General features: G+C 35.7%; 1 protein-coding gene across 4 annotated transcripts in view; it reads left to right on the forward strand.

The window, feature by feature from the left end:
• TMPRSS11A (transmembrane serine protease 11A) overlaps positions 1-9841 on the forward strand; it is a 53796-nt gene extending 43955 nt beyond the window's left edge. For all 4 annotated transcript variants that reach the window (XM_055085945.1, XM_007122163.4, XM_007122164.4 and 1 more), the window contains 3 exons: positions 991-1250; positions 5043-5185; positions 6956-9841. In XM_055085945.1, the coding sequence (XP_054941920.1) occupies positions 991-1250; positions 5043-5185; positions 6956-7117 (565 nt within the window). In that variant the 3' untranslated portion in view covers positions 7118-9841. The remainder of the gene's footprint in view (positions 1-990; positions 1251-5042; positions 5186-6955) is intronic.
• The last annotated feature ends 2595 nt before the right edge of the window (positions 9842-12436 follow it).

A 12436-nucleotide genomic window follows, 5' to 3' on the forward strand; every position in this document is an offset into this window, starting at 1 on the left:
CCCTCCCACCCTCCCTATCCCACCCCTCTAGGTGGTCACAGACCACCTAGCTGATCTCCCTGTGCCATGCAGCTGCTTCCCACTAGCTATCCACCCTACGTTTGGTAGTGTATATACGTCCATGCCACTTTCTCACTATGTCACAGCTTACCCTTCCCCCTCCCCATATCCTCAAGTCCATGCTCATTCACTCTTGCCCTCTAACAATCTACTCTCTGGAAAGAACCAACGTGATTATTTTTTAACATGAGACTACATTATGTTTGGCTTAAAATCATCCAGTGAATTGCCATATCACTTAAATAAAATCTAAGCACTTTATTCATGACCTATAAGACACTCTAAAATCTGGCCCCTGCCTACCTCGCCGACCTCATCCCCCACCATAATTCCCTTGTGTCCTGAACTGCAGCCTGTCTGGTCCAAGCCCTTGAGATGTTTGCCTGAAAACTCGTCACCCCATCTTCTCACAGCTGACTCCTCATCAACCATGTCTCAACCCAAATGCCATGATCTCAAGAGACTTATCTAACTACCCCCTTGTAATCTATTCCATTGCCCTATTTTATTCATAGTCCCTATCACAGTGGGAAATTATTTATCTATTCATTAATTTGTTTTGCTCTTTTTCCTTCACTGAAATCAAATACACCCAACAGCAGGGACCTTTCTATTTTGTTTGCCACTTTATCCCCAGCACTTCAAATAAGGTTCAACACGTAGATGTTTAATAAATATTTGCTGAAGAAATAAATGAATAATATTTTATGTACTTTACAGTTCTAAAATTCAATAATTCGATACTGAATTTCAGCTCAAAGATGCTGTTTGTATATATTTTATCTTTCAAAACAGCAGCAAAAGACTATATGGTCAAAGAAAACTATCATTGCAACCAAGTGTTTTAGGGTGGAATTTTCTCCTTTATTAGCCTGCACGCGATTATTGTAACGCAGTTCATATATTCTGTTCATTTCTAACCTTTTCCAGTAAAGCAAATCCACATCAATGGACTGTTAGCTTTGGAACAACAATCAACCCTCCATTAATGAAAAGAAATATCAAAAGAATTATTGTCCATGAGAGGTATCACTCCCCAGCAAGAGAATACGACATTGCTGTTGTGCAATTATCATCCAGCGTCACCTTTACTGATGAGATCCGAAGAGTTTGTTTGCCAGAAGCCTCTGTGTCCTTCCAACCAAATTCAACTGTCTATGTCACAGGATTTGGAGCACTTTTTTATGGTGGTGGGTATCCCAAAATGAATCATGGAGCACTAAGCCCTATTTATGGCAGTGTGATTTAATGTCCATCAATATTATTCTGTCAGACTTTTCCACAGTTTGGTTGGATTAGTTAGGGCTCTTGTTTTGCAAGTGACAGACACTCAACTCAAATTAACTAAAGTAAAAAATAATAATAAAATGGCAAATTTAGCCCTTGTCAGTTGGAAGTCAAGAGATGAGATGAGTCTGGCTTCAGATACAGTTGGATTCAGGAGTTTGTATGATGTCATCAGGCTCTGAATCTCTGAATCTTTACATTACTTGGTTCTGTTTTCCCCAGGTCACCTTCATATAGAGGGATTCTAGCTCCCTAGTGGTAAAGGTAGCCAACAGCAGCTCAGAGTGTACATCTTCACCTAATCGATGCCAGGAAAGAGCATGTGCCTTCTCTTTGCCAGAACTACATTAATCCCTGAAAAGGTCTCTTTTGGCCCAGCTTGTGTCCAGGAGTACCAGATTGACTGGCTTACTCAAATACTCACTCCTATGCCTATAGCAAGAAAGGCAGGTGTGTGATTGGCAGCCTAGTCAGAATCACATGGAACAAGGGAAGGACAGCTCCAAAAGGGAAAGCTTCAAGGAAGATAAAGGAAAAGGAAGCTTCCCTCAGCAACACTAAAATCTTTCTCCATGTACCATTCTCTATGCAATGCCAGGTATATACTAGATATGCTATGACCCTCATGCCCACCTTCACTCCAAGACTCTTTCACTCTGAGCCCCACCTCTGTCAGCCTCCTCTCCCTTTTTTCATCTCCTCTTCCCCTTAGTTTGCTCCATCACTTTTTCAGTTTCCTCAATCACCTCAAAAATGTTTTCTTTGCTCAGCTACAATCTTCAGTTGCAGCAAAATCTGCTTCAGAACTAAAGAGGCTAATTAGGTGTTATCAGGGATAAGAATAATGTATAGAGATAAGTCGTCTCTCATAATAAAGCTTCCATTGACCTCTCTAAAATGATTTAACTTGATATACTAACTTAATCTCCTAAGAAATAAAAATGACTTCATGTTTTAATGTTTTAGGGGCATATTTAGTCAGACACACTCTGGATTCTAAAATCTGGTCCAGGGGCATACATATAACAACGAGAGGGTTTCTTTAACTCTGGGCTTGAGAAGGTAAGAAAGGACTTTTTGAGAATGAAAAAATTCATTCACAGAGCTCTATACAATTTATATACAATAAACTCTAAAGAATAAGCCTTTAATTCTCATTCTCCACAAAGGAACCAGGAATACCTTTCACTAATGTGGCTGAGAATGGGCTTGATGTTCTCTAGATTTTCTCCAGATGTCCCATGTGGTTTCACTCCATATTATACAAGCTGAGATATGTATTGCTTTCTTTAAGGTCATATTACCAATCACAGAAATTATTATCCATAGCTTAATAATCCTAGGGTTGACTTAGTAGAGCTGTGAGCCTGACACAACTATGTCTTCACTCTCTCTGATGGATTTTCTCCTAAGATAGAGTTGCATTCTTTGCTTGATGGGAGGAGCATCTCAGATTCCCTTTGGCTTGATGGAAAGAATCACTTCTGGCCTGGAGTTTGAGGTTGGCATAGATATATACCTGCCTAATCGTTTTTGAGTAGCAACAGAATCTAACTTGTGTAGAACACTATAATGAGCAACAGAATACCTACTTTTTTAAAGCACCCATGGAACATTGGCCAAGATAGACTATATCTAGGTCCATAAAACAATCTTCAACAAACTTAAAAGAATGGAAATCACACATAGTATGCTCTCTGATGATAATGGAATCAAACTAGATATCAGTAACAGATAACAGGAAAATCTCTAAATGCTTAAAAATTAAGCAATACAGTGCTAAATAATTCATAGGTCAAAGAGAAAATCTTGAAGAAAATTGTAAGTATACATAGAATAAAATGAAAATGAAAAAATATCAATACATGCAGGATGCATCTAAAACAGTAAAGAGAGGGAAACATAGCAAATGCATACATTAGAAAACAAGAAAGGTCTCAAATCAATAACATAAGTTCTCATTTCAAGAAACTACAAGAGCAAAATAAACCTAAAATAAACAGGAAGAAGGAAATAATAAAGGTAAGAGTGAAAATGAACTCAATCAAAAGCAAAAAATAGAGAAAATTAATGAAATAAAAAGCTGATTCTTTGAAAAAAATCAATACTTTCTGAGAAATGTAATTAAGCATTCCCACAATAGTTGAGAAACAGTTCAGGGATGTATAGGACTTATAGGCTATACTTTTTGTTTCCTATGGTTTTTTTTAAATTTAATTAATTTTTATTGGTGTATAGTTGATTTACAATGTTGTGTTAGACTATACTTTTTATAACTTTTTGCCAACTAGTTTTATGAAAAATTTATGAATTTACACTGTCACCTACAATATGCATTTCATCTTACCCTTCCCAGCACTGGATATGAATTATTTTTAATTGATAATGTAGTAGGCAAAAAAAATTACACCAATTATATTCAAAGAACAGAATAATTTGAGCATTTTTGAAACATTTTAGCAAACACACCTGTCCAGAAATAAATCCTGAATTGGCATTCTACAGAAATTAGTGCTATAGTAGTTTTCTACTGCTGTGTAACAAATTACCACAAATTTAACAACTTAAAAGAGCATACATTTATTATCTCACAGTTTCCATGGGTCAGAAGTTCAGACATAGCATAGTTGGATTCTCTTCTCAGGGTCTCACAAAACAGCAATCAAAGTGCTAGCTGGGGTTGTGGTCTCATCTACAGCTCTGAGTTCTCTTGCCAGAAGAGAACTCAGCTCGTTGTTGATGGAACTCAGTTTCTTGCAGCTGCAGAGCTCATGGCATCTTGCTTCTCCAACACCATTAGGGGAAACTCTCTGAACTTAGGGAAGGCCTAAGCCCTTTTTAAAAGGGCTCACAGGATTAGGTCAGGCCCACCTTGGAAAATCTCCCTTTTTATGAACTCACTGTCAGACTGACTACATCTTAATTAATCTGCAAAATTCCCTCTCCTGTGCCACAGAACATAACCTAATCATGAGAATGACATCCATAATATTCACAGATTCCACCCATACCTCAGAGAAAGGAGATCACATAGGAATCTTGGGGATCATAGTAGAATTCTGTCTACTCCAGGGTCAGTTTCCCAATCAGCGTATGGTTGATATACAGAAACCCTGAATGCTTGTGATATTATTGTTTTCCATCATAAATAGTTGTCTTCTGCATTAATACTGCTTTCTATAACTCAGGATCTAGTTTATGATCTGGAGTCCCAAAATTGTAAGAGGTAATGAAATCATTGCCTTTAAATGTCATTATGTATGTGAAAGTTCTTCATAAAATGTAAAGGATAAACTAAAGGTTATATAGTTATTTTATCAAGCCAGGGGAGCAAACTAGACCTGCAAAGTTTCTGGGAACAATCTGGAATCTACAAATACAAACTTTATTTTTTAAAAAATGCCTTCCTAAATACATTAACTGATTGTTTTTTAAGTAAAGGTACAAAGGTTTTCCAGAAAAAGAAACAAAATGCTTTTCTTGCTAGTATAGGTATTTATAAAAATGAGATAAGGATGATTATCATTTACATATGCCAGATATTAAACAGAATTTTTTTCTTTAGGAACTGCTTACATTAACCTCATTCTGTATCAACAATTTTAGTATGAAAAAAAAATCGGGAAAAGGTCCACACTTCATTCTAGCTAAGGATGTTTATTGTAAACACTAAAATTACTTTGTTTTTCCTTAAGGGGAATCCCAAAATGATCTTCGAGAAGCCAGACTGAAAATCATAAGTGATGATGTGTGCAAGCAGCCACATATGTATGGCAGAGATATAAAATTTGGAATGTTTTGTGCTGGCTATCTGGAAGGAATTTATGATGCCTGTGGGGTAGGTGGAGAGAGATTATTTTGATATCATGAACTCAAAAAATTTATCTGGCTCAAAATGCTCTTTATTTTAGTAAAATACAGAGATCTTGTCCGTTCAAAAATTTATAAATGCAAATCTCAAACACAAACATATTTTTAAATGTTTTATTAAGCAAAATAAGCAGAGTTTCTTTGATGCTATCAAACAACCAATAAAATTAAATTTTCTTAATACCAGAAATCCACAGGTTCATAAAGCAGAGTCCCTTTCCTTAAGGAGCTCACATTTAGAAAGGAAACAATCATGAACAATGAACTATGATGTAATGTTATAAATTATATAACAGAGAACAAAATTTTTTATTAAAGTATAGTTGATTTACAATATTGTGTTAGTTTCAAGTGTGGAGAACAAACATTTTTAGCTTGAAGGAACATTTTTGGAACAAGTATTAGAGAGATGATACTTCAATGAGGCCTGAAGGATAAAGAGCACTTACTCTGTAGAATAAGAGGAGAATATTATAGAAAAGAGAAAAAGCATAGCTAAAATTCTGAAGGTGTGAAATTATAATTCATATTTGAGGCAACTCCAAGTAATCTGTTGGGTCTCAGCCTAAGAAGGATGAGAGGTGAGAAGCTGTTAATGCTGAGAAGGTGGATTAGGCCATGGTGTGAATATCTAGTCCCCTTTCCAGTGGCCTACTCTGTTGTCCAGCATCTATCCTGCATGTATATTTTTGGACAAAGGAGTAAAGTGTGTTTCTTCCTGGAGGCACTTGCTTTATAATGTGAGATTCTTGAAAACTCCAAGGAGGTGATTCCACATGCTAAAATGATGGGAATTGTATTGTTATCAGGTGGTAGAAAGCCCTGCCCAGAGTCCCACAAATTACACAACATAGACAACCTCTGTCAGAAAAATAGCAGGGAGTTTTGCAACATACACGCTGGGCAAGAGCAGAATCTAGCCCCGGTTGCTGAGAATGTGGAGGAGCCATCTGGAATTCAGGGAATCCAAAGAAAGGTTCATGCCATGACAGGCAAGTGGGAGGTGGTGACAGGAACACACTGAAAACGGAATCTAGACGAACAGTGAGATCAGTGATAAGCCTCTGGAAAGATTGGTGGTCATAAAGAGCTTTCACTGGACTGGGGAGCAGAGGTAAGATTCCTGCCCCATGACTGTTCAGTCATAATAAGCTCTAGTCATAGAAAAACTGGGAAAGTTATTGAGGAAGTGACTCAGGCACAGGGGTCTAAGCAGGAATACAGGGATTGCTACTGGGGTACATCGGGAGGTGCTTCATCTGTCTGATAAAACAGAAGCCCAGGCACCTTACTTGGAGTCAGAAAAAACTAACATCAGATTGACTTTCTGTGTTGTGTACTTGAAATTTGCTAAGAGTAGACCTTAAGCATTCTTACTACATACATACACCCCCCCACACACAAAATATTATGAGGTGATGGATGTGTTAATTAACCTGATTGTGGTAATCATTTCACAAAGTATATATGTCAAATTATCACGATGTACACTTTAAATATATATGTTTATTTGTGAATTATACATCTATAAAGTTGAAAAAATAAAATAATAAAATGTGGAAATTGAACTTCAAGGCTTTTATAACTTTTGAAACCCACGTTTCAACTAATTATCCTAGAGTTGGTAATCTATACATATACTGTCTAATAACAAAATATGTGGTTCATCAAAATATCTTAAGTAATAAGTTTTACATTTAGCTAATTTTCTTTCTCCTCTTTCTTTTTTTATTTTCAGGGTGATTCTGGGGGACCTTTAGTTGGAAAGGATCTTAAAGATACCTGGTATCTCATTGGAATTGTGAGCTGGGGAGAGAACTGTGGGCAAAAGAACAAACCTGGAGTCTACACAAAAGTGGCTTATTACCGAAACTGGATTACTTCAAGAACAGGCCTCTAATTCACTATACAAGTTAAACATTGAGAGCTGTATGCAGGTCATACATGTATGAGAATCCATATATTCTGTGGTTGTAGTACAATGAAGTGAGATTAAATGATATGATTTATTTCAGAATCACTTTAATCAATCAAAATCCCATAGCCAATTTGTAAAGTATTTAAATTTATAAGGTACTGGGTCAGTTTAGCCTGGCTTGAAAAATACAGCAGAGATACTGAGCTCTTTAAATCAGCAAGCTAGAGTATAAAAGAGGAGCAATGCAAATTTTTGAGGATAATCTGTAAGATTTTTAGAGTGTCTTTTTCCCTTAAGTGAGAAACTTTTTGAACTCTCAGAGTTTAGGAAACCCTTACATAATTTTCTATCATTTCTCCAGAGGTCACAAATACTTTTTTCTAGTTCTTACAGGTTTTCCAAAGAAATTTTCCATACTTTCTATTTATAAATCCATTGGAGGGATCCCAATTTTTAAAAAAGTTATATCTAGGAAACAAAGTATGGTGACAAATCAAGCCAGAGATCTTATAACCTTTGTCTGCTGCAAAATCTCCCTAATTTTTCAGTGATTCTTTAACATACACCACCCCCCCGCCACACACACACGCACAGAGAATATCCCTACCTTCAGATATACCCAGAAAAAGCCTGCTTAATGAATATATACAGTAATTAGCTAATCAAAGATGTATTTTTGTTACAAAAATTGGGGGGAAGGTGATAGTAACTTCATGAGCAGTCCAAAAATAATGGCACAAAAATTGGATATTTTATAGATGCATTTACATGTTTGGACCACCAGAAGGCAGCTTTGTACATTATTGCTGTAAGCTTAAATGCCTAGAAAAAATGAGAATTTGTTAATATGTTGAATAATTAATGAGCATTATCCTTCCACACAGAAAGAAAAAGTTTATTCTTTTGTATTGCTGCAGCCAATTATCTCCTAAGACTTGCAGCAACAGCCTGACTATTGCAACCATGAAACAATAGTTTTTGTTTTAATTTAATAAATATAAATTTTGAGGACCAACCATACAGAACACATGAACAAAGTGATTAAATGAACCCCCTAAGTGTCTCATGAAGACATTAGGTGAGTCAGGCTCATGTATTCCATGATACAATTAAATGAAGATTTTGTGGAAACTGTTACTCTGTGTGACAATGCTGACTAAACATCAGGGTTATAGGTGGGGCGTCGTTTACTCATGCAGTCCAGATATAAAACAAACTGTTAGAAAATTGAGTGATTTTATAACGATCTCCCCCATGTGCTATTGATAAGGCATAAAAATAATCCTAAAAGCAACGAAGACCCAATGCAGCCAAAAATAAATAATAAATATTTTAAAAATCCTAAAATAATCTAAAAGAGATTTAAAATTTATTCACCATAAAAATTGATCCATAACTTAGACTCAAAGAATTTTAAAGCTTAGGAGAGACTACACGTCATGTGGGCCAGTACACTTAGGGTTCAGAGAACTGAAGCCAGGAAAAGTAAATAACTTTGTGAAGCTGTAGGTAATTTGTATCCCCAGGGGACCTAGAACCCAGGTACAAATTTCACAGGCCCTTTTCTTACAAAGTATCTTTATGATTGTCTATATTTATTGAATCATCAGCTGTATAAAAATTTCAGTGAGTTCTATTGAATCTGTTTTAAATTAAGAAACTCAAGAATTGTAAACGGTCTGATTCACTTAGGCAGCTGGCTGCCAATTCTCTGAACTCACTTTAAGATAAAGCTGCTTTTTCTTATATAAAAATATACACAGGCATATAAATTATTCAATATTATGGTGGCAAGATATAATTCTGATTTCTAGTGTTAAGGTTCAAGAAATGATCTTAGAGTTATAACTTTATATTTCTAAAATGTTTTGTGAAGCACTTAATCCTGGGTCACATGTAAACAAATGCTGATATATTATTTAAAATCTAATAATAAAGTTGGTGATCAGAGCATTCTACAAATAATATCATTGAATCTGTGTTAGGCCAATAGCATGAATCTTTCTTTCAACTTCTGTTAAAAATTACATTTCTTTTAAATAACTAGTTTGGGTCACTCTGAAGCAGAATTTCTCAACTTTGGCATTTTTGACCTTCTGGTCTGGATAATTCTTTATTTTAAGAGGCTACTCCATGCATTGTAGAATTTTAGCAGCAACCCTGACCTCTGCCTTCCCTTCTAGATGCCTGAAATACATTCCTTCCCCCCAAATTATGATAACCAAAAATGTCTTCAGACATTGGCAAATGTCTCCTAAGGGGTGAACTTGTTCCCTTTTGAGAACTACTGTTCCAAAGACATTTGATTATTTTCAGAAATGCCAGCGATATCTCAAAATTATGACACTGAGCATTCAAAAACTATAGTCTCCTGGTCAAACTGTATGTTCACTATCATGTTCCTAAAAGAAACAGCAGAATAAGTGACTGATGCTTTAGTCAGTGGCTATTTCAAATACATAGTGATCTTCCCACACACAATGTGCCTAGCATTTCTCTCATACTCCTGCCTACGGTATATTCATAGAGAACCATCAACCACTGCTATAAAGATAGGTTTTCTATGAATATACCCTCTAGTAGAGTTTCTCTATCTTGACCACAATCCACAGCAAGAAATATATTTTACATCACAGCTCCATAAATATGTAACAAAATACTATGTATGAAAAAATGAAACAGAAGTTTCATAAAACAATACCTACCTTATTAAATACAATAAAATCTAATATTTCTATTCTAGTCTATTTCATTTTTGTAAATGCTTGCCCCACCAACTAAATTGATTTCACAATCTAACAAGTCAGTTAGATCGTGAATCTGCAGTTCCTATAATACATTCTGGAATGATCATTCACTATTATTGACACCATATTGTTATTATCTCACCTCTTCCCACTGCGTTCCCCACCTTCAACCTCTCTCTACTCCATTTAGCAAATTGTAGCTAGATTATAATGCTATTCAATAATGCTATTCTCACGCACTCAAATCTTCACTGATTTCCCCTTTGCCTGACAAATAGAGTCTAAATCTACATCACCATAGCTTGTAAGGTCCTTTACAATCTGCCAACAACCAATAAAATTTTTGTTTCACTTGTACTCAGTGCTCTTATAACACTGAATGTTACTCTTTATTTCCTGAACACATATATAGTGGGGCATGCAATGTTCTCTTCAGTCTACAAGATGTAGCTCAAATATCACCTCTACTGAGAATACCTTTATTGTCCCAGACAAATTACTCTTTTTGAATGTTTTTGTTCTTCCCCTAGAGCATTTCTCATACTTTACTTTGTATTAGAGCTTATATGTAAATTTATTATCTCTGCAAACATTTTAAGTTCCATTAAAGACTGCTTTGCTCATTTTTGTATTCCCTACAGTATTTAGGACAATATGCTGTATATATTGTGTTTAGTGAAAGAATAAATTAATAGAGGTTAATTATGATTTCTATGAAGGAAAGACACCTCAGTTCTCAGTTGTTAACTGCTTCCCCCAGGTCACCTTCTTTTACACTGCTTTACAATCTGTGCTAGTCGTGCTTCGCGTATTCTTGAACGTTTCTAAAGATCTCCTGCTCTCTGCCTACACCAGAAGCAATCAAAATACAGTAAGGCAAGTCTCTGACATTTCAGGACGCCCTCTAAATCAAAAAATTTTCCCTATATCCCTTAAATGAGCACATTCCAAACCCATAGGGATATTTGGAAATAAGGCCAAAAAGCAAATCTCCCATTTCCTTTTTTTTGTTTTTATTTGATCTACAAGGACTGTCCTTTCCTCCTTTTTCTTTCATGGACCTCACAAAAGAGGTCTGGGTACTTCTAAAAAGGCTTGTTAGATATCCATGGTTATATTTTTCTGATCAAAGCCCTTCTTTGTTGAATTTGCCTAAAGGGAAACAATAGAGATAAAACTAAAAATCATATACAATATCTATTTTTGAAAGCTCACAGAAATAAAAGGATTAGAATTTCATGAAAAACATGACATTTGGTTCAACGATTTTAATTATCCATAAGCCTGTCCTTTCATATCCATTAGTAATCAAGATTTAACTGATTAACTTTTTAAAACTGATTTTGTTGTTTTCCAAGTTCAGGAGACTCCTCCCACACCTGAAGTCACTAAATTAAATAAAGGGAAAAAAATCCCAAATGTCGCACTGAAATCTAAATACATACTAATGAAAATGATCAGGGGCTCATGGGCTAAAAGAGGAGAGACAGTAAGAGTGTCAAGACTGTTTGTATAAGTACATGCCTGGGACATCTAAGCTTAAATAAAGATGCTACATTTTAGGCTCAGTAACTTATCCATGAACTGTGGTATTTTGAGCTAAAGTTGGAATTTCTGAGGTCCTGATTTAGAGAGAAGCCAAATCGAAAGACATCTTATAGATTTTTAATCTGAAGATTAAAGCCAGTGGGGAGAGAAATCTAAATACAAATCCACTTAGACAAAAACAAGGAAAGTCTGAAAGAGAATAAGTTCAAAGGAAAGTTTGGAAATTCACAACCTAATTATTAGACCAACTAATGGAAAAATGAAGCTGATTTTACTAGAGTTAACAATATTATTTGCAAAAATAATGACAGATGAGTGAAAGAGACTATCTCAGGTTTATCCATTGAAAAACCCAAAGGTGCTTGCTACATTGCTAAGGTCGGTGCTACAACAGCATCTTCCTCCAGCCTGTACACTTTTCAGTAGACAAAAATAGTAGTCAGCTGGGAACCTCTTCACATACTTGGGTTTTCTGCCTCAAGTTAATGTTGTTGGGATATGTAAGTATAAGCTATAGTGGCGTCTTAGTTAATTGGCATAGGGGAGAGCTGAGGAAGAAAGGAGGGATGTCAATGAATGAGGCAATCGAAGCTGAAAGTTATGAGATTAATATTATTAGTTACTAACACCTCAAAGCAGTCCCACAGAACTTCAAACCATAACACAGGCTAGAAGGACATCAAAGAGTATATTCTACATAGTAGTCTTCCCTAAGTTTAAAAATTCAGCATCTCTAAAGATGCTACACAAATGCCAAAACATTTGCACCTGATCTTGATACCATGGAGACTATGGTGGTGTCATTTCCTTATGGCCTGTACATTTCTCAAGTGCTAAAAAGCTACCAGGGGAATGCAAAATGGTATGGCCACTTTGGAAGAAAGTTTGGCAGTTTCTTACAAAACTAAACATACTCTTACATACAATCCAGCAATTTTGCTCCTTGGTACTTAACCAAAATGAGTTGAAAATCTATGTCCATACAAAAACATGCACAAGAATATTT

Source organism: Physeter macrocephalus, chromosome 7 (assembly GCF_002837175.3).
Source record: "Physeter macrocephalus isolate SW-GA chromosome 7, ASM283717v5, whole genome shotgun sequence".
NCBI lineage: Eukaryota > Metazoa > Chordata > Mammalia > Artiodactyla > Physeteridae > Physeter > Physeter macrocephalus.